General features: G+C 39.4%; 1 protein-coding gene and 1 non-coding gene across 3 annotated transcripts in view; both read right to left on the bottom strand.

The window, feature by feature from the left end:
* Positions 1-215: 215 nt before the first annotated feature.
* Positions 216-23819, bottom strand: part of zc3h13 (zinc finger CCCH-type containing 13) — a 46860-nt gene continuing 23256 nt past the window's right edge. The window contains exons 10-20 of one of the 2 annotated variants that reach the window (XM_042334107.1): positions 20688-20983; positions 19123-19581; positions 15952-16143; positions 14957-15428; positions 13900-13997; positions 11285-12289; positions 9303-9767; positions 6238-6387; positions 5010-5210; positions 2186-2349; positions 216-879 (exon numbers count right to left, since the gene is read on the bottom strand). In XM_042334107.1, coding sequence (XP_042190041.1) covers positions 709-879; positions 2186-2349; positions 5010-5210; positions 6238-6387; positions 9303-9767; positions 11285-12289; positions 13900-13997; positions 14957-15428; positions 15952-16143; positions 19123-19581; positions 20688-20983 — 3673 coding nt within the window. In that variant the 3' untranslated portion in view covers positions 216-708. The remainder of the gene's footprint in view (positions 880-2185; positions 2350-5009; positions 5211-6237; positions 6388-9302; positions 9768-11284; positions 12290-13899; positions 13998-14956; positions 15429-15951; positions 16144-19122; positions 19582-20687; positions 20984-23819) is intronic. The other variant, XM_042334108.1, reaches the window with a different exon arrangement.
* LOC121848975 lies at positions 18283-18385 on the bottom strand. Its single transcript, XR_006085111.1, has one exon. It is a non-coding gene; the product is annotated as a small nucleolar RNA SNORA57 (small nucleolar RNA).

Below are 23819 nucleotides of genomic sequence, written 5' to 3' on the forward strand. Positions count from 1 at the left end.
TAACGATAATATAAATATTATGATAGTTGAGATTGAGATAGTACTTTGGGTGTGGGTGTACTTGTGATCCCTACTCACTCTGCAATAATTGTGTAAGTCCTATTTTCAGCACAGCCTTATACACAAAAGGTTTATTAACTATGGATCTACTGCATATCTAGTGTTTCCGTATTGTTTAACAACGTTTGCGCTGGTTAAAAATAGAATACAGGTAATTCTGGATGAAAACAAACTTTAAATTGCAGTGCCAAATATTTAATACACAGATTTAACACTTTTTACAGATCGCTCACCTTTCTAAATACTACCAATTCCAGGAGCATTAAACATCAATGGGGCAATACACAAGATAGAAAATGATTTGATGATTTCACAATTTCTATTAATCTTTTCTTGCACAATTCTAAACAAGAAAAACGCTTACAACAGAAAAATAGCATAAAGCTGTCTAGGTTTTATTAAAGGCTTCAGGTCTGTACTGCAAAAATGAAACTTGGCACTTCCACAGTACATAGAACAGCATCTAAAAAGGTACTCTGAACTCCTAAAACAAATACTCTTCAAAGCTGGAACATTAAATATGACCACCATAGGCCAAAAGGGTCAAGGCCGTAAATAGAAAGTGGTATTCTTTTGTTCAACTGTTCAGGTCTAAACTCAAAGTCTTTATATACAGATTCAAAATCAATCCATGATACTGCCAAAAAACTATGTAACACAAACTTCCTGTTTAACTTTTGGTCGTGAAATCTTGGCGTCTTCACTTTTCTCCTGTCCAGATCCATGACACATGGCCTTGCGTTTGAATAACCGAAGGCTTGATCGTAGAAGCTCGTTGTCCACAACTGGTTGGTTTGTATATATTTGCTTAGTTGTACCCTGAGACAAATAAGTAAAGTGAGTACGTACATATTTGAAACAATCTTACTAAAATAGTGATGATAAAGAGGATGCTCACAAAACTCATTATTCAATTTGATGACAGATATGGTATCAGAATTCTCCCTGACGTGTAAGTCAGGATAAAAAGAACACGCTGTACTAAATGAAATAATATTATAATAAATGTATAATGTAAATCGGAACACACTTCGGAGATTTCTAAAAAGATATTTTATTAAGCACATGTTAAATTAGGATTTGTTTTCTCTGAAGCATATTGTATGCTTCCAAAAACATTCGTATCAGTAAAGAGACCAGTCTTAAGAACTTAAGAATTTGCTAGGCGAAACAAGAGCGAGGTCCTTTCAGTTCGCTGTCCACCATCCTAGCAGTTGCATGACAGGTCGTATCCCAAACTATATATTATATCCCGAGATACTATTTCCTAACAGAAATCCACCTAATTTGTTCTTGAATGAATCAACAGTTTCTGCTGCCACCGTCTCCCTGTTCGATACATTTACTACTCGCTCACTGAAGTATTGTTTCCGCAGATTCATTCTGAATTTACTCCCCTTCAATTGCAGGCTGGGGGGGGGCTCTACTGTTCAATACAAGATAAAACAGCTTATCTACATTATCTACTCCCTTTAGAATCTTAAAGACCATAATCACATCGCCCCTCAATGGCTTTTAATATACTTCCATTACAAGGTTTTCAGTTAAAAATAATCTGTTAGACCATGAAGCTTGGTTTCTTGTTCCAATTAGATTTTAAACTGCAGAACTTGCCATTAGAATGTCAACCAAATACTTATGATTCATTATGAATAGGGCTGACAGTTTTCATTTAAAATATATATTTTTTAACAAATAGGCATTTATTTAATTTTTTGTTGTTGTTTGTGATCTTTTCACTACATAAATGGCTGCCCACATGTCATAAATTGACTATTTCTGTAGTACAAAAGAGTTTAATTTAAAAAAAAAGTTTAATCATAGGAATCCATTTTGTTGGTTTGGAGAAAACTACAACTCCCTAAAGAATACTGGTTTTCACTAATTAAAATTGGAAACTGACAAGTCTAGTAACAAAGGTTAACTGACCTGGACAGATTCACTAGATTCAGCATCACATCTTCAGATTGCTATCTAAAAAGCATCAGTTGTTAAATTATGCAGAGCATATGTTAACTGCTTGGGCACAAAGAGACACTAGACGCTAGTTGGTTCATTCCACATGCACTTTTTAACCTTGAATGCAAATTCAGTAACATAAGAGGACAAGGGGGTAGATACTTACTTTTTCGTTTCTTACTAACTGTTTTCGAATGGCGAGATCTCTGCGGGAGCAAAGTGCTTTACAACAGGGTCCCAAGTTACTGAGAAGGCTTGCTCTCTCTTCCTTTCTCTGCACAGCAGCCATGTTGAGAGCTCCAAGCTCATGTTCAAAAAGGTTATCTGTATCTATTAAGAGCAGAAAAAGTAAAGACTAAACAACTTTCATTGTAAAAATACAAAACAGAAATATATGTTTGCCATGAAAAGAAAAAAAGTGAATGAGATAAAACCACAATAATAGTCCTTGCATTTAATATTGCACCTTATCACGTCTTTGAGATGTCTCAAACCGCTTCACAGAATATACTGTAAAGTGAATTGACCTGTGAATTGTGGGCGAAACGTGGTAGCCAATTGCACACAGCAGTGTCCATTAATTATTATATTATAATAATCCTTGCATTTGATATAGCGCTTTTCACGTCTTCTAGACGTTTCAAAGCGCTTCACAGAATATGCTGTGAAGTGAATTGACCATATATTTCTGGGCAAAACGCGGCAGCCAATTGCGCACAGCAGAGTCCCACAAACAGTCCTGGATTGAAAATGACCAATTTATTATTGTTTTTGGAGGGTTTCCATTAATGATATTCTGAATTCGGCACTATTATATACTCTTATTGTCTGAAATGGAACAATTTTTTTGCTAAACTAAGAACCCAATCAGAAGGGGCCATAGACACCATAAAAACTTGCATTGTGGTATTATAACATGTGATTGCATCTGATTATTCTATGCTGTATTGTTTTACATCCTATGGACTACTACTATAACCCAAGAGATGCCATTCGGGAGTATGTACTGGTGGATAGTTTCACAAAGAAGCAGAAAGGTCAAGGAGGACAAGGAGTCAGACAGATCCCTGGATGCAGAGAGAGACAGAGACATCGTTGGTGACTAATGAGAGATGTCTCAGTGCTTGTGAACAGGATGGAAGCTGAGCAGCAAGTAGAAGGGAAGTTGGGAGCTAAGTGGCAATTACATGTTTCCAGAGCTTTGGATAGGAAGGGCAGATTGGACATCGGCTGGTAATTGAAGAATGAAGGGATCAAAGACAGTTTTTTTTTTTGCAGATACTAAACTAATCCATGTTCCTTCTTCAACGTGGCAATAAAAATGTTGTTTATTTCAATCCTTCAAACAAGTTCCTTCATGACTTTAGCAAGTCTAGCCAAAGGAACTTATTTTAAGTATTGAAGTGACTTCATTCATCAATTAATAGTATTAGCCTCATCATCTACCCAAAATCTCAAAACACTCAAATCTCTTCAATTTTAAAGTTGCTAAGAAGCTGAACAATAACTGTCAACAATTTCCCCCAACATATTAATGACACCGCTTGCCACTAACATTAGATTTATGCAACCTATGATTTTGCCAGACACCATCACCTACTTTCAGCATTTTAAATCCCATGGCCATTTCAGAGGTCATCATACACGTATAATGACATATAATGGCAAGTGCAGAGGTACTGCAAAAAGTGCATTTTTAAAAATGCATACATAGCCTTTGTTTTGTGGCATATTGCAGCAAAAGGTTATTTGATTTGAAAGCAGACTACACCCTGGCAACTACAAATCCATACACTTCCACCCTTGGTATGACTGAAATCAATACTGCATTACTCAAACCCATTCATCATGACAAGTATACAATGTGTTGCATTGATTTTTTTAATATAAAGCACCGCATGTCCATATCTTTTTCACAAAGTACTGTTTGAATCTTGATTCACCAGCTCTACACTACAACCAAATAAAATCCTAATACGTTTCAATTGTTTATTCTTATTTTCTGAAGCAATGTACAAAATACAGTCACTACACTTCGCAAAGCTCTTTGGGATGTCCAAATCACTTGAAAGGTGCTATATCAAATGTAAGAATTTAAAAAAAAGTTGATCTACATTTATCTTTGAAACAGACTGAGATGAACTGATGGATAGATCACATAAGATCTTTTCCCATTATAAGATAAGTACTATGACCATAAGGAATTCTGAGTGCTGGTGAAGTTAAACTAAAAAGACGTTTTGCTTCATTCAAGTGGAGAAAAACAGTATCTGCCTTGGCACCCATTATCACGGGCTGAAAATATCAATTTGATGTAAAAAAANTGCTTATTTTTACCTTTCACTTGCCAAGCCTTTGCCTGTCAGAAAGTTCAATATCTATATCTTGTATTATTCTTACAAAGTAAAGTTTTAAAGTTATGAGACCATGAAGCTTCCCTTTAAAAAATAACAAGTATAAACAACATGATTAATCTTTTAGTTGAAAATGATTTGGTTTAAAAGACGATGAGTGATATTGGGATACTCACTTGATAGTGAGCATTTTAGGCAGCTGAATCATTCCTGGATTTATGATTTTTCCTCTATAAATTCTTGATACAGTGAAGACTGATTATAAAGTGGTAGTTGAAAGTCCATAGAGTCCCACCCCTCCTTAAAATAAGACTATAATAGCTGGTTTCACTTCAAATGCTGCCTCACTTCCTTCGTGCAGTTGTCTTCCATGTTAACGAGTGGCCCACATCCGTCACTCATGTGACCTTCTCTGTGCAGCGCATACGCAAAAAAACACTGGCAGCGTATAGCAATAACAATAATCCTTGCATTTGATATAATGCCTTATTAGGTCATCAAGACATCTCAAAGTGCTTCACAGGATATACTGTAAAGTGGATTGACTGTATTTTGTGAGCGAAATGTATAGAAACATAGTATAGAAATAGTACTTCACACTTAAATGTAAGCATTTTTGTGTAACTTTATCCTTACCTTTAGTGTTGTTGATAACTGCTTGGCAAGTCTCATTCACCTTTGCAAACAATTCTGCCCCAGCTAAGCGTTTGGAAATGCCAGCTCGTAGCAGTACTGCACCAGGAGTGAACTTCAACAATGCTGCTCCAGGGGCCCTGGGCTCTTTATGCTGTTTGGGCATCAGGCTTGACCAATCCACATCAATCACATCTATGGGATCTGCAAAATTAAAAAAAATTATGTGCTTTGCTAAACAGACTACAATTAAGCAATACTAAATAAGGTTGCATTGATGTCCCAAGCTTGAGAATCATTATAACTATTGTGAAATGAAATCTGTTTTTTGTTGTGAAATATAACTTGTTTGTTGTTGCAAGGTAAAGCTGATTGTGCACAGATTGTTTATTGAAAATTTATAAAAGATGCCCTGAGAAAGTAGGGTTAGTCAAATTTGTTTCTGAAAATGTAAAAAAAATGCTCTTTTTGGACAAAGGATAAACAACTGCTGATAATAGAGTAAACAACCAGGATATAAAAGGAAGATACATGTGCTACACTGTGGTACACATCATTCATTCTTCCCACCCACGATTCAAGTAACATCAGGAGGAGAAAGAGATAACAACAAGAGAAGAAACAAGAGGTCGATACCCACTGGAAGAGAAGAACTGCCCTGAGATCTTGATTGATTCTTGGACTTACTTAAGTTGTATAGATGAATAAATATTCAGTGTATGTGTGTGTGTGGAGGGAGGACTGTTGTATTTCCATAAGAATAGTAACTGTTTTACATTGTCAGGCTGTTGTATTCCTGAAGCATTAATACATATCATGGTGAGTAAAGTAGTAAATATAATTACTTCCATTCCTCTATTTTTATGTCACCCAAAATCATATGGTGATTATATTTGGTTCTATTCTGGCCGCCCTTCTATGACATAGTTTACAGAGTGTTTAATCCTACTGTGGCTGACTCCATTCTGGGGGTTCCTTTATTACCAACATAACAACAATTAATTACATTTATATACCAACTTTCATGTCAGGGGGATAAAGTCATACACTTTGTTTTAATCAAGTTCTCACATTGGAGTTTTGAAGCAAGTTGTGCAATACAAAGGGCACCGTTAATGCAGCTTCTGAACACCTTGCGTGTATATAACAGTCTACCTATTTCTTCTTAATCAGGTGTAATTTTAAAAAAATCTTATAAATTCAAAAATCGTGGTTGTACAATAAGTTCCACCTGCTAGTTTCTCGTCATCTGGGTTCTCTTCCCTTTTTTCTGCATCGTCTGCCAGTATTTCGTCCAATTCATCATCACTAATTGGTTCATATTCTTCACATGGACCAGAGACAGACGACTGCGTATCATCCATTTTCCCATAATGCTCACCTGAAAACAACACAAAATTGCAAATTGCTGTTGATTGACCTGGAAAAACTGGGTCCTATTGAATTAAAAAAACACTGCAGGAGCACTTTCTCTCCAGGGAAAAAGTTTTTTGATTACAATACAACTATCAAACATCACTTGAATAATAATACAGTTCCTGGATAAATGATGCCGGGCAACCAAAACAAAATAATTTTCTTAAACAACAATGCATTTGCAGATCTGTGAAGCACCATTGCTGGATAAAACACAATGGCTTGGCTAAATGACATTTCAGTACCCAGCACAATTCTCTCCATTCTGCTTTATTTCTTGCCTTTTTGTGTGAAACCAGTAAGGCGCATCAAGTGTAATAGATTTTCCACAGCCCTTATTATTGTTAGAGACATTACCTTTATGAAGTGAAACTGTGACCGACAATATTGTTTAAAAAATTTTTTAGTTGGAGATGAAGCACATGGCTTTTTTAGTATTATTCCATCGAACGCGAATGAAAAGATTATGCGATTCAATTTACACAACTGCATTCTGTGCGTTTCAAACAAAACCTTGCCAAACACTTTTTCATAAATATGGTGTTCCTTTCGAGATGCTTTCAAACAATCTTACAGATATAAATTTAGCAAAAATGTTTGGGTATTCATAATAAAACAAATCCTGCTAAATACTAATCCAGTCTTAAATAGCTTTACATATCAAGAGTGCAGAAAACAGTAATATTTTATTTGGAACAAAACAGGCATTTAAAAAAATCCAGTTAGAATGTAATCATGTTTGATATTTATTTTACATAAAATGCCGCCCAGCTTTGTCAATTTTTTTTCTTGTAATCATTAGGATTCAGAAATAAGGCATTTGGTTGTGGTTTGAAAATGTAATCTTCAAGGGAACATTGTCTCCCATTGAACAGCTCCTATGAAGTCTGATTCTAGGTTAAATGAAATAATGATCTTTTATCTGCCTGGAATTAGGGATCAATTGCCTTGTAAAGCAGCACTTAATCTTTCCACTGCACATTTGATATAAAGTGCAACTCTCTGCTACAGTTTTACAGACTATACAAAATCATGGAAAAGAGAAGTTATCAATAGTTTTAGAATTTGAGTAATAATATACATAAGCAATTGCAAGTAAAGAATTAATTTAACCATTTTATTTTGGGTTCAGTATTTTGTTCTCATGGATTTGGAAACAAGGTCAACGGTATCGTAAAATCCCATGAGAAGATGACATTGTTCATGTCACTGTCACTCAACACTGACAGGGATTTCAGTCTTTAAATATTTTGGTCAGACTGGGACCAATTAAAATTATGATATGCCTGTCCAGACCCACCCTTTCCTCTTTCCCTCATTAGTATAGTTTTGTAGTTTTCTTTCTTGTGGTATGCTGCAGTTGGAGGACTTGGGATTATTTATCTTATTTATACAGAATATGCGGACCTGAACTGAGAACTGCTCCAGTTTTCCAAAGGAATACTAGAGACAGAATCTTCAATAACAACTGAAGTATAACAGGGAGGCCAACTCTCCTTTGGTCACTATTTCTTAGGGAGCTGGCCCAACCAGAAAAGAAATGTCTCAGAGAGGACCTTACGGAGACATACAAGATTCTAAATAGGACTGAGAAAGTAAGTCCAGAACATGACTTTCAGGTAAGCAAAGTTAGCAAAACAAGGGGACAAAGATTCAAGGTTGTGAAAAGCAAATTCCGCAAACATCACAAAGTATTGCTTTACAGATGATAATTAGCAACTGGAATGGGTTACCAGGAAGTGTGGTTGAATTCAGGACATGAATTTACGGAAAAGCTCAAAGTTGTAACGGATCAATGGTTGGGAAGATATTCTGGAAGGATGATTCAAATAAGATGAAGATGTTTCCTCATCCAATCATTTCTTGTGATCAATAATTTTCTACTTGATCTGTGCATTTCTTGCTTTTAAAATGCAAACTGGACTCTGATATCACACTGGTAAAGCCACAGAGATGAAGTGCTTTAAACATTCACAATAAGCGTACTTCAAAATAATGTAAATGTAATGTGTCGGGGAGGAAGAGAAGACATCATTGATCTTCTGCTTATGAAAAGTTTTGCATCAGGATTAATTATAATCCTTGCATCAATTGAAGGAAAAATAAACATGGTGATTGGGCATATGGTAAGATATTTGTTCTTGTTGGAACCAATAACGCACTGTTGCGAATGACAGTAATAAAAGAACTGAGTAGATAAAGAAGGGCTTAGGTCCTCCATGTAATGTCTTAACAGGATGACATGCATGTCCTCCAGTTTAGTGAATTATTAATTTATAAATGAAACAAATACTGGAAAGAAAGAACTTGCATTTTCAAGGCACCTTTGCATGCCAAATTAATTGAAGCACAGTTAATGTTTTGTAATGATGGAATTTGAAGGCAAACTGTAATAGCCAGAAAACAAATTATTTATTTGGATCATTGTTGGCATAGGCAAAAAGTTCCTTTTCTTTTATATATTGTCATAGGATCTTTAATTTTCTTAGAAGGATGAACAGATTGGACGTTGAAATAAGTCACATCTGTAAAATGTCACATCTAACAATGTTGTGCTCCCCTAAATAGCTTGTGTAACCTCAGCTAAGTGAGGGATTAGTTTGGAAAAAAAAGTTTAAGTCTCCCAAGCAACATTACCACAAAGAATTTAAAGGCGATGTTATGTTTCTCATACATAGTTAATTTGGAATGATTAATGCAGGAAACAAGTCTCAGATACACAATTCCATTTAAAAATTCAGATGTCTTCAGAAAATTGAACTGAAGGTTTCCCACTATTACTATTTTTCATGCAGGTTTAGAAGTTTAGACAAAATGGATGTTTCTGATTTGACTTTGAAACAGATCTTTTCGGGGAATTCATCCACATCCAAACCCTACCTTCAATGCTATCAGCTGGCTCATCAGCTTGTACCTCTTCATTTTCTTCCTCCTTCTCTAGTTCCTTCAGATCTTTTCCAGAGCTCACTGGTATAGCTTCAGTTTCAACTTGTTCAGACTGTCTCTCTGGTTCTCTTCCTGGTCTTGGTTCAAGTTTGGGATGTTCCAATATGGAGGGAGCTTCCATGGTTCGTTCTCTGTCTTTTTCAGGTACTTCAATTGCTGGTTTCTCTCTCTCCTTGATGGCCTCTCGCCTTCGGTCTCTATTTCTGTCTCTGTTCTTAACCCATTCTCGGTGCTCCCCATCCCGCTCCCAATCTCTTCTCTCTCGTCTTTCTAGGTCTCGCTCATTTTCACGCTCCTGAAGCTTTTCTCTGCTCTCAAAGGACCCAGCCCTGGAATGTCCCTGTCTATCAGATTCAGGTGAGCTTCTTCTAGAACTATGACTTCTTGAATCTTGACGATCTATGAAACACGTTAAAATCACGTTACCCTCTGACCAATTTATGGATTGAAAAATAAACTTCTGAAAGTATTGTTCGAAATCAGCTCCTAAATATGCACGGACAGCATTGTAACCTGATGTGCTAATTTATGAAACAAATTCCATGCCCAATAAAAGAAACACATTGTAAGTAATTTAAAACTTTACCCTATTATAAGAACAAGGAACAAGAGGTTATGAAAATATATATTTAAAAATTCTAGATCAACCAACAGAAAAATTAACCAAGATTCTGATGAGAGAAAGGCCCTTTCAAAGTCTCGTGAATATCTTCTAAAATATTTAAGTTTTTGAGGTGACAAATGAATGCATCAGGCTGAGCTGCAAGGGATTAAAAGCATTTTAAAAAACTTTATACTGTGATGATATCTCTTTAGAGAAGCACACGAATGCTCAACAGTAAGCAATTCCATCTTCAAAAGGAACTCAATACAGATACACAACGATTTACAAAGAATATACATCATGGAAACAGGCCGCTCGGTCCAACAGTCCATGTCGGTGTTTATACTTCACACAAGTCTTGACCCATTCCTCACTCCCTCCCATATCCCTCCTATAACCCTCTCCCTCATGTGAAGCATGTTTGATTTCGGAAGCATATTAGATTTTAATGCAACATAGAAGTCCTTGCATTTAATGTACCGCCTTTCATGTCAGGAAGATAACTCAAAACTTCACAGGATTAACCATGAAGTGTAGTGACTATGTATTTTGTATGTGGCAGCTAATTTGAACTTAGAAATGGCCCACAGACAGCCATGAAACGAATGACCAATTTTATCTGGGGAACTTTTTTTTTTAAAACTAGGACACTTGTAAATTCCCTTCTCTTTTTGAATAGTGTCTTGGGATAGTGTCTTAACGTCCACCGGAACAGGCAGATTGGAACTCAGTTTAATAGCTCATCCAAAGGACGCCATCTCCAACATTGAACACTCTCCTAGCACTGTATTGCAGTGTCAATCTAAGTTCTTAAGTTTATGAAATATCCTTAAATGTTCAGGCAGGAGTTCAAAATCATTGTGTTATGTGGAAGTCAATTACTGTACATCTGCAAAATAATAATAATTCTTGCATTTGTTAAAGCGCTTTTCACGTCAGGAGGACGTCCCAAAGCGCTTCACGGAACACACTGTAAAGTGAATTGACTGTAATTTGTGGGCGAACGCGGCAGCCAATTGCGCACAGCAGTGTCCCACAAACAGTCGTAGATTGAAAATGACCAATTTATTATTGTTTTTGGTTTTGGAGGGATTATTATTAGGCGTGTGGGGTAAGGAAACTTGCCCAAGGTTTCGCCCTCTGCCTGGAATTGAACTCAGGTCTCTCGCTTGCAAAGCGAGTACTCTAACCAGAGCTACAGGACTCCAAAATGTCCCCTTTGTTGTAAGCACTGCATTTTCAAACAGGATTCCACTCTGACTTACCACTCTGTAAGCTACAATATACTGTATAAGCAAAGCCAAATTATTACCTGAAGATGTACTGCGACTGGGCTCGCCACGTTTTAGCTGATCTATTCGGGATTTTCGTTCACCGGAATCGATACTTCTATTCTTTTGCCCATTTCTGGTAGTATTACTGTGTAGTCTCCTTGCGCCACTTTGATCATCTCCACTGCGATGTGCAGACTCATTGGATGGAGATCGTAAACGGCTTGAGGTCCGACTTCGATTGCTACCAAGGCTGCTGCTTCTTTTGTGGTCGGCAGTTTTACGTGGTCGTTCCTCCACTATGATGATAGGCTCCAATTTCTCCACTTTGTTTCTGTGTCCTTTTTTCCGAGCTTCATCCAAACTCTTGTCAGCAATAATATTCTCATTGCGATCTGGCACATCTTCATCTGACCAGTCACTGAAAACTACATCAGCTGCTGCTGGTGGAGTTGGTTCAATGCTCTTTTCAGGTACTACTACCACCACAGCTTCTTCCTTCACTGTCACAGGTGGAGTTCGGGGACCTTTCCACCTTTTAGCTAGCTGGGCCACTTCCTCGTCAGAGGATTCAGAGTCACCTTTGGAACGTTTCCGCTTTTTATCAGCATTTTTCTTCTTTGGAAGTTTTTTGGGTGACAAAATTAAAATCGGTAACGGAGGATCTGGATTCAATCTTTCCAACACATAGTCTTCATCTCTTTTGTTTTTCTTTTGAGATTTTCGCAGTCCTTTCATCTTTTTCTTGCCATGTTCATGCACTCCTGCAGATCCTTCTTTTTCCTCAGGTACATGGTGAACAGTGCTGTCCAATTCTTTGCTCCGTGAAGTCTCAACAGTATCTGCCACACGTTCTCTTTGCTTGTCTCCTGAAGGAACCTTTTCCCTGTACTCACGCTCTTCACCCCTCCTTGTACTTTCCTTTTTGTCCGCTTTTCTGTCATCTTCTTTCCAAATGCTTGGTCTTTCTTCCGGCAGACGTGCAGGACTCAGAGAACGAGAGTCTTGTGGCCGCACAACCTGACTTAACAACCGGTGCTTTTCATCTGAAATAAAAACAGTCAAATTAAGTTTACTGGATCACATACATTTTTAAGATAAAAAGCTTTGAGATCATTCCATAATATCCATTCCATCTGAACTGCCAGAATGCATATCATGCTAACTCTACCTCTCTGACCTGCTTACCCCCCAGCCCACAACTCGCTGCCTCCGCTCGACTGGATCCAGCCTTCTGCATGTCCCTCGTGTCTCTCTGTTCCACCATCCATTGGCGGTCGCGCTCTCTGCCACTATACCGCGAAACTCTGGAACACTCTTTCTATATCCTTTGTTTTGCCCCTTCCTTCCCCACCTTCAACTCACACCTGAAGAGTTTCCTCTTCGACCGTGCCCTATGGTCACCCCCTCCTCCTCCTGGTTTGGCGTCGTGCTCCACCACTGTCAAGCGCTCTGGGACGCTATGCTGCGTGAGGTGTGCTATATAAATTGATTGGATGCCTCACCACTATAGATTTGTTAAAGGGGAATGCCAGCCAACTGTGAAAATTCTGGAGTTCAGTATTCAATATTAAAATAAAGTTCAACACATATTACACACTTACACAATTTGTAACATTGGTGTGAAATAACGGTACATTTGATATTTATCACACTAAATGCACTAGGATGTGACAGAAATGGCAACCCACTCTGTTCTCAATGGTGACTTCTGTGGAACATTGGACTTCTAGCTTGACTGCCATGTATTCTGCCAACTGCAAATTCAGTCCAGTGGCTTTGAATTCACATATGCTATCATTCAGAATATTGGGGGGAGCAAGAGGGAAGAAAGTGGTATCTTCCACCTCTAGAACATCCAATGATAATTATAATTATCTCATATACTGCTAAGTTGACCCAGTTTTAAACTGTCTTGGAGCCTTCAACAACAACAATGTACATGTATATAGCAGCTTTCCTGCAGGGTAGTGTCCCGAAGAGCTTCACAGTGGCGGAGTCTGATACCAAGCCAGGGGAAAAGGGAGGGGATGAGGAGACCATAAGAACAATCAAAAAGAATGGTCTTTAGGTGGGATTTGAAAGTGTGGAGGGCGAGTGGGCAAGGTGGAGGGATTGAGGGAGAGTTTCAGGGCGTAGTGGATGAAGGCCGGCCACCGACAGTGGAACAGAAGAGACAAAGGACAAACTGGAGGCTGGAGCCAGCTGAGCAGAGGCAGCGGATAGTGGAGTGGGGGGGTTAGCAGATCGGATAGGTAGGGAGGTGTGAGGGTACGAAGGGAATTGAAAACGAGTGAGAGGATCTTGAACTCGATCCATTCAGTAATTGGGAGCCAGTGGAGCCTGGCAAGGACTGGTGTGATGGGGGTATGGAGTTTTGTGTGGGTGCATATCCGGGCGGTGGAGTTTTGAATTAGTTGTATTTTGCATATGGTGGAGCTCGGGAGATCAGCAAGGAGGGCATTGGAATAGTCCAGCCGGGATGGAGCCATCGGGTACCCCGCAGGTGACCAGGGAGGGAGGAGACTTGTATAAAGAGCAGAATTTTTTGTGCAATAGCTAACCTTAAATGAAAGTGAATCAAAATACTTGCTTAACTTGCATTTCATCTCTGATAAACATGGTCTATGTGTTATCTACTGTGCAAGGCTCTTACTTTTCTCCTCACTACTGTTGTAGGTATCACTATCAGGAGATTCCTCACGGGCATGCTTTTCAGATGGACTAAGGCTGCTTCCATTTCGAGGTCGTTTTCTGGCAGAAATACAGGGAATAAATTTACTATTAAAGATACTGAAACAATGAATGTTCGCACCATTAATCCTACAGTTAATTAATTGATTGGATTGATGATTTTTAAATTAAGCGATTCGCCCCAAAATACAGTCAATTCACATTATATTCTGTGAAGTGCTTTGAGACGTCTCAACGATGTGATAAGGTGCTATATCAAATGCAAGGATTATTATTATTATCCAAGGATTAATTGCAGCATCGAAAACCCTAGTTTTGAAAAGTAAAGAATCTTTGTTTAATGAATGCATTTTATTAAAAATGCCACATTGCAATTCTCATAGAAAATGTTTGGAGAAAATAATTTCTTTAGACATAAAAAGGAAACCGACAAATGCTGAAAATCTAAAATAATTACATAAACAAGTACGTAGGTAAAACAGAGGCGTGTGGAGTGAGAAAACTTGCTCAATGTTTTGCCTTATCCGAGAATCAAATCTAGGTCCTCTCGCTTGCAAGACAAGTGCTCTAACCACTAAGCTACAGGACTCTACTTCTAGCAAGAGGGTTAACAGATAACATTCAAAAATGAGAATCTTGATCAAGTTGCCTATTGAGGCCAGGTATGGTGTCTAAACTGCTATCTGGCTGAAATTTCAAGTGTGGTCTCCTTCTTGGGACTATATAGAACAGTACCACACCGCGTGGAGCAAATATTTTTAAATGATGAAAAAAGCATTACATAAATGCGTTAAAACATTCTGACAAAATGAGACGGTAACATTTCTCTCGACTTACAGAATTCTTGTGAAAACAGATCCTTTACATTTTAACATGATCACTTGTTGGAAAATGTGATACATCTGCATTTAATGTTATTTCATGATTTGATATGGAATAAGTTTAAATGAATAGAGAAGTCCTCCATTTCTGACATAATCCACAAGCTGTTTTTGCAAAGGTATCTGGAATTAACGCACCTTGATTTTCTTTCTCCATGAACTTCTCTCAAATCTCGTTCTTCTCTTTGGTCATCCTTTTTATCTTTGCGTTCGTCTCTTCCTTTATCTTTCTCATCCCAGTCTTTTTGTTTCTCTTTTTCCCTATCCCTCTCTTTAACTCTTTCCCTCTCCCTCTCTTTATCTCTGTCCCTCTCTCTTTCTCGATCTCTGTCCCTTTCCCGCTCCCGTTCTCTCTCTCTCTCTTTGTCTCTTTCTCGTTCTTTGTCTCGATCTCGTTCACGGACTCTTTCTCTCTCTCTTTCTCGATCTAACTCCCTTTCCTTTTCTCGTTCCCGTTCCCGATCTTTCTCACGATCCCTTTCACGTTCTCGTTCCCTGACTCTCTCATCCCTCCTCTCCTCTCGATCTGTTCTTCGTTCATCTTTTCTTTCCTCATGGTCATGGTCATCAGTCCGCCCTTGATGCCTTGTTGGAGAACTAGGTCTGTGGTCTGCAAGTCAAAAGACATGATCAGAATTAGTGAAAAACAGGTTACAAGAAATTTCAAATCTCTCAGCTCTAGATGACTGTGGATGCAAAATTGATTGGGATGTTTAAGAGGGAGAGATAGACAGCTAGAAGGATATTATGGCATATAGAGAAAAGGTGAGGAAATGGGTTGAAAAGATCCATCATAATCTACTAAACTGGCAGAACAGCCTACGCGTGTTCCTACGCTTTACCAGTTTACAGTTGAACAGTACTGTACAAAACTTAAAACACCATCCTAAATATTTTATCTAAAATATTCTTGACAGTATTCAAATATGAATATTTTTATATAAGTTAATAATGGTAAGATTGTTATTAAAGTCACTCAAAAGGTTCTTTTGGAAATTTGTGATTAATGTTTCAACCTGATCAGTCGTCTGCATTTTGGTTTTAGACCAATTAGCTTCATTGGGAAGAGCGCTAAACCTTATTTTCCTTTAATAAACTAGTCACTATTTATTGCAGCACTAATATAGACATACCCCTTTCACGATCTCGGTTTTCACGTCTGTCTCTTTCTGCATGACCACGTCTGTCGAAAGAAGCATCTCTGGTTTGGTCTCGATCATATCGATCTCTTTCCGAGTAACTACTTCTTGTATCCCACGTTTCATGGTAACTGCTGGCGGTGCCATGACTGTCAAACTGATTCCCCCTGGCAGTTCCACGGCTCCCTGAAGAGGCGAGAATTGTGATTATATTACGGTACAAATTAGCAGCACATCAGCTTTGTATAATATACTTTCAAACTAAGTTGCTGAAATATATATCACAGATAGAGTTATATATGGTGTCTGTTAGCCCATTATTGGCTTATAGTTCCATACATTTTGTGGTGAAACCAGAACAGTGCTGTTTCTTATCTACAAAACCGGTTGCAGATGAAATACATTTTTTATAAACCTTACACAACAACAACAAAATTACACTTGTATAGCACCTTTCATGTTGGGAGGACGTCCCAAGGCACTGAATAGTCAATGTTTCAGTTTCGAGCTGGAGAGCAGGTAGGGAAGGATGGTGGCCTAAGGCACGATCGAAGAGGAGGGTCTTCAGACAGGTCTTGAAGGAGGCAAGGGAGGGGCCGAGGCAGAAGGATGGTACTGCACCTAAAATATTGTGTGCAGTTTTGGTCTCCTTATTTAAGAAAGGACATACTCGCCCTAGAGGGGGTGCAGCGTAGATTCAATAGGTTGGTTCCTGGGATGAGGGGGTTGACCTATGAGGATAGGTTGAGTAAACTAGGCCTATATTCTCTAGAATAGAGAAGAATTAGAGGTGATCTTATAGAAACCTATAAGATTCTTAAGGGTCTTGACAGAGACTGTTTCCCCTGGTTGGAGAATCTAAAACTAGGGATCATAGTCTCAAAATTAAGGTTCAGCCTCTTCGAACTGAATTGAGGAAACATTTCTTCACTCAGAGGGTAGTGAATTTGTGGAATTCTCTACCCCAGAAGGCTGTGGATGCTCAGTCCTTAAACATATTGAAGACTGAGGTTGATTTCTAAAGGATAGAGGGATTAAGGGATATGGGGATAGGCCGGGTAAATGGAATTAGGTTAGAAGATCAGCCATGATCTTATTAAATGGTGGAGCAGGCTTGAGGGGCCGAATGGCCTACTCCTGCTCCTACGTCTTATGGACTGCGGGATGCAGTTCCAGAGGGGGGGGGGGGGCAGAGTGGCTGAAGGCCCACCAACCAATGGTGAGCGGACGAGGCGGGGACATGATGCAGGCCGGAGCCTGCTGAGCAGAGGGAGCGGGTAGGTTGGTAGGAGAATGAGGACCATGATCTTGAACTGTATCCTGTGTGTGATTGGAAGCCAGTGGAGTCAGGCGAGGATGGGGGTGTTAGGATCACGGAGCCTGCTGCGGAGAGGACATAGGCAGCAGAGTTCTGGATGATCTGCATCTTATGGAGGGAAGAGTTGGGGAGGCTGATAAGTAGGGAGTTTGCATAGTGCAGTTGTTTTCCAATTGAAATAATGTATGGCATGGCAAACACAATGCTGGAAATTCTTACCTACCTTTGGATTGACAAAACCAATGTACCTTACAGTTACAGACTATATAAAACTATTGTCATTAAAAGCTGAAACAGATGCAGATGGGGAAAGGGTAAATTGTGAAATAAGTGAATACCTAAAGTTCATTTTTCTTGTTTTTAAAAAAAGTATGAAATGGTTGCCCCAAATCTAATAATATGGACATCTCCTGTTGAATTCTGCTAGATTAGGCTCATCACAGGTATGAAATTTTCAATGTGGTTTATCCCCCACTTTTTGGTCAAAACAAAGTGTGGCAGCCATGTAGCTTGGCTCCACTTTGGTGCCCTTGACAGTACAGCAGCCTGTTGAAGCTCACTGTCAAGACTTATAACAATAATAATCCTTGCATTTGATATAGCGCCTTATCATGTTGATGAGACACAAAGCACTTCATAGAATATACTGTAAAGTGGATTGACTGTATTTTGTGGGCAGAAAGCGATACACCAATCGGGTTCCTACTCACTGCTAGGTACAGAAGCGCGTGGAGTAAGGAAACTTGCTGAAGGTTTCGCCCTGCCTCGGAATCGAACCGGAGTCCTCTGAGGTGAGCGCGCAAGCCACTACAATTCAGGGTTCCACAAAGTCCCGGTTTAATGTCTCATCTGAAGGACTGTGTGTCGACAATGTGGCATTTTCTTCCCCCAGCGCTGCATTGGATCGTCATCTTAGACTATGTGATTCCAAGACCTGAATTGGGGTTTGAACCGCCTCTTCTCAGAGGCGAGAATGCTGCCACTGAGCCAGGCTAACACAATGAAGCTGGTGTCTCAGTGAATGCCACCGAAGACATGGCACTGATGTCACTATCCCTCCGTATTATACACACACGCCACAGACAGGGTAACCGTGCCAAGAACAGGAGGTTCAGCCATGTTCATCCCACTCAGCGGCTGTCAACCCTGAAAGCCAAAGCTCTAACTAGCAGTGTGTTCCCCGATAGGCGGTTTTAGCTGGTTAGACTCCAGCAGTTACTCTAATGCACACTCTGGGATTCCCAAGCCTTGGATCTTACCAACCTGTACCTAATACTCTCCGGGATTATGTATGCAGGGTCCGTCCCTTCAGGGACAGAGTGTGCATTCCATTCCAGATATGGGGAGATCTCCATGTGTGTATGGGGAGGTGGGATGTTGAATAGAGAGACTCCTGCTCCAGCACCATGTGACCACCAGCCCAGAGCACATGTCAACAGCAGCTTGCTGATTTTTTTTTTCTAGCCCCTGGGAGGCTTTTTATCATATATATATATATATATATATATGATAAAAAGCCTCCCAGGGGCTAGAAGTTACACCCACCCCCCCAACCCCGGGAGTAGCTCATTCCCCTCCTTGCCCCTGACTTCCTCATCCAGTCCGCAGCCTTATGCCTGCTCCCCACCAGCAGGGTGCACTCCCATCTCCGCCCGGGCAGATTGCCACTGACCAGGGCACCAGAAGGCAAATAGTGCCTTGGAAATAGTGCACATCCAGCCCCAGGAGGATGGGCTACAAGTAGAGAAGCTTATGCCAATGGGGAGAAAAATAAATAATTGGGAGATATTAATTTTGTCCTAATTTAAATGAGAAAATTAAAACCTTAAAAAAAGTTGAAATCTTACCCTTTTCAGTTAAGTCTGGCCCTCTCCCTCTGTCCCTGGTCCGCTCATTCCTCGATTCAGTTCGGGTTTCATTCCTAATGTCGGTGCGGGAGCTTTCATCTCTGCCATGGCTTCGGCTATAGTTGCGTTCTTCGTATTGCTCGTCTTTCCGATGAGACTCTCTACTTTCTCTATAGTCATGAGCATCTCGCCCAGAACGCGTCTCTCTGAGATCTCGTGAATCTTTGTTGTCCCTGTAATCTCGAGTGTCTCTGTTATCACGAAGCTCACGAGATTCCCTGTGCTCTCTACGTTCATTGTTGTCTCTAGCATCTTTGCGGTCTCGACCCTCTCTGGGATCACGGGTTTCCCGGTGTTCCCTCACATCTCTTTCTTGTGCAGTATTCTGGTCCAGATCATAATCCCGTTGCTCTCGACTATCCTTGGTCTCTTTGTCTCTTTCCCGTTTTCCTCTGCTGTCTAAAATAAAATGCTGTATTAGTGTTGGAATAAAATGAGCTCTATCAGCTACAAAAATCATATAAAATAAAACATCCAGGTCAGTTTACAAACAACTCTAATCTGGATGGCTGAGATAATCAGAATTCTTTTTTTAACATGACAAAATTGTAAGAAAGAATATTTTAAAAATATACAATTCATAAGGAATTTCATAAAATTAAGGACTACAACAAGATTCCATTTATAGAGCGCCTTTCACGTCGGGAGGACGTCCCAAGGCGCTGTACAGTTGGGTCAGGACCCGAGCAAGAGGGAAATGGTCAGGGTGAGGGGAGGGAAGGGAGGGAGCGAGGAGGGGGTAGAGAGTCGAGAGGGGAGCTGAAGGCACGGTCAAAGAGAAGAAGAGACTAGTACAGTAAATGGATAAAATCCATAAGATCATGAGACAAATGATTCATCAAACATGGATTCTATTTATTGCTGGTTAAACAGAATCACTATGACTATGTTGATACACTAATGTATTTAAATCTACATTACTGAAAGAATAAGAACATTTATATTGGGTTGAAAGACCTACTTTTAGGTTTGTTTATCCAACAAAAAAAAGTAAAACCCAACATATAAAAACGTCTTAATTTGTAACTCTTGTGATCTTATAGAATGCTCTCGGCATCAATGCACACATGCATCGATGTTAGATGGGGTCATTGACCTTGGTTGTGATACCCCTTTATGGTTGAACCGAGTACTTAATGTCCAGTCTTGCACATAAGCAATCACAACTGAGTGAGGTAGTTGATCGCATGAGAACATACTGCAGCCTAAGCTGAGCCCTTTCAGGAGAAAATGGAACAAAGTTGCAGAAACAATTTAAAAAATGTAAATAATTGCATGTATGCACTTGCGGCCCACTCTATGTGGCAGCGTTGGGCAGCCATCAGTAAATATCCTCTTTTAAATAGGAAGATAGCTAAGATCATGTCACAATTGTAAATAGCTTCCATGAACCAATCCTAATTTAACGTTGAAGCAAAGTGGATCTATTCTCACTAAGTGTACTGAAATGTGTTACAAAGTGTGTTTGAACTCTGCTCAATCATCCTCAAGCTGTGCATTTTTACCTTCTTTCCTCTGGTGGCGCTCTTGCACTGGAGTTTTTTCAAGTTCATGTTTGCTCTTTTCTCTGCCAGAAGACCTGCGCCTCACTGGGCTCTGCTTTCTCTGAGGAGATAAACGTGCATTGTATGGCGAAGGGGAACGTCTTCGAGGAGATGCTGTACGTTGGTAAGATGGTGAAGTGGATCTTTTGTGACGTGGTGAAGGTGATCGTCTCAATCCAGGTGATCCTGACCGAGAGGAAGGAGAGTGTGGTCTAGATACTGTGGGAGTTTGATGTTGTCTCTGGGAAGAGGGCGACCTGCTGGACAGGTAACATATTAGTAAAACAGCACGCAAACAGTCATTACAATCTTCAAATAATTTATTATTAAGATTTTGCAAACAAAAAAATTCAAGTGTTTGAAATAGTGATATTTTGAAAAGATTTGACCATCGAGGATTCCACACCAGTGATCACTTCTTGGTGCCACAAAGGGCAATAGTGAAAAATGCAGGCTTGTCTACTATAGTTCCAAGGAACATGACTAGCTCCACAATGAACAGGAAGATTTATTCTGCTACCTCCATCTTCCACATTCCCAATGCCAGTACAAATCCACCCATATTAACCAGCAAATCACCTCCCTCTACTCTACACCAACTTCCACAACATAGAAAGAACCAAACATATTACCTGTACAGTATCCCCATTTCTAGCTCTTCTAGCTTCATCATTCTTTCTATACCTAAATCTACCTGGCCTGTTGCCAATAAAGCAAGAAGATTCTGCCCTCATCCCCGAAGGCAGTAGCATTTTCTTCCAGCAAAGTGAAGTTCCTGTAGAAATAGCACAGATTGATAAATCTGGTACAAATATTCAGGCAAAGCACCTGTAGGACATTGGTGCAAATAATGAATGATTGCATATGCAGCTGGAGAAACACAAGCTCGTTCCTTGTTCGGAGACTCCACCACACTCAATCCTCTGATTCCCCAGGACTGTGAGCGAGCCTGTGATCATCACTGAACAAGAAGGCCCAACCACCTCGCCCATTATCCAAACAACGGCTGGAATGACATGAAACTAAACCTCACCCACAACTACTGCCAAGCAATTATTTGATCTGTCCTGAGCCTCTTCTGGCTTGGTTTGGTTGTGATCATTCTAAGTGCAAAATGTACTGTTCTACTCAAATACAAAGAACTGTGTATGATCCAATGTACAATTCTAAATGCCTCGAAATCTATGATGTTTCAGGCCACAATAAAGTGAGTACATTTTGCAGAATTCAATTTAACAAGATTTGGAAAGTTATACACAACTTACATTTATTTAGCGCAATTCATATGTCTCAAAGCAGTTCACATGGCTGTCTGGCCACCCATCCGAGATGGAGTTCCAGAGAAAGGGGCAGAAGTAAGCAGGGCCCATAATGATATGAAAATCAGACTGCTGTTGTGAATCTTATAGCAGTTAGCCAAGAGTTAATCATCCTGCCAGCTCTACCACAGAGCCATAATATTCATGCAGAACTTGCAAGGAAGAAATATCAAATAAAATGGGGGTGGGGGGGTGAGGGGAGGGATAGGATGCATCTGCTTCATTTGAGGGAAGTGTGCAACTCGAGGGGAAAAAAAATCCTCTATTCTATTGAAGTGTAGCACCAGTTCGACTTTTGCTATTCCAGATGACTTCAATATGAAATCATCTGGAGGAGATTACTTCTGATAACAAATGAGGAGCACCAAAATCCCTGCTCCTACAGTCCAACTGTAATTACCATTTGCTTTGGCTGTGGAATTCAGGCTAACCAAAACAGTAAAACACGAAGGACTACCAGAACGCAACTTTAACTTCCAATTTACCAAAATCGCATTAAAGTATATACCTAAATATACACATACACCACAAACAGGAAATTCCTTATGTCACCAAGTATGACGACTTTTGACTATGTGTACTAACAATGGGAAAATCCTATAAGTATGTACTGGCAAGTCACTATACTTTGTGGAAAGATTAATTTCATCCCTCATTCATAGACTTTAGTCTGTAAGCAGCTATTCAATCACTGACTAGTGGAAAGACAAATATAAATCGTACTCTTTTTAATATATTTGTTGAGGGGTTTAAAAAGATATTTCCCTGCGGACATTTAGTCACTTTTGTTTGAGGTTTCTATACCTGTGACATGGTGAGAAAGAATGCTTCCGAGAAGAGGAAGATGAGGTTGATTTAGGTAGAGCTGGAGAGGCTGATTTTCTCCTTGCTGCTGGTGGGGAATATTCCCTAGAATGGGAGGAGATGCTACCAGATTGTTCCGCGGGGCTTAATGATCTCTTCTGCTTACGTAGGTTATCAGAGTGATCCCTGTAGGTTGAACCACAAGACAGATGTGTAAACTTCCATGATCGATATTTTTTTCACTATCAACAAAATTTGGCAGAAATGTTGCATTTTTGCAAAAAAAAAAGTGTAAAATAATTTATAAGTCTGTGCTCTAAATGGGACAGAGTCAAAACAAGATTTTCATTTCTGTATTGGTTTCATTGCTGAATTTTCTGGTGAGTAGTATATTCTTCCACATGACTACAATGAAGTATAGTGAGTCCAAGTAAATATATTAATTAATTTGATGTTGAATGGATGGACTAATTGAAAGTATTTCCTGTTTTAGGACCCGGTAAAAGCACCTTAGTTCCTCTACTTTAATTCTAATATAGTATGTGTCTCAGATTAATCTAATAGGGGTGGGGGATGATAGTAGCAACTTAATCCACACCATTGTGTCATTTATATTTGGCATACTAACTTTATGGCTCTATTTGAAACTTGCCCTTGAAACTGGATCGCAAATTTCTTGAACATTTCAGAAAAAGGAGACTTGCCATTTCATCTCTCAATATCATTTAAATACAGACCAGAGGCAAAACGTTAGTATCCTGAAATATCTCAAGACCAACTCAGATCAACCAGGTGATTAGAAATCTGCAGTATAACATTGCACTGATGTACACTTTTTGCTAGGAATTTATAGTAGGATTTCCTCTTATAAAGTTGAACTGAAAATATTGCTATTTTTATGTAACCAGTGCAAGTCAACCTAGTATCTTAGCATACATTGCAGCATGTTCAGTTGAAGATAAAACTAGCT

The sequence above is a fragment of the Callorhinchus milii genome, unplaced genomic scaffold, assembly GCF_018977255.1.
Source record: "Callorhinchus milii isolate IMCB2004 unplaced genomic scaffold, IMCB_Cmil_1.0 Scaffold4, whole genome shotgun sequence".
Lineage (NCBI taxonomy): Eukaryota > Metazoa > Chordata > Chondrichthyes > Chimaeriformes > Callorhinchidae > Callorhinchus > Callorhinchus milii.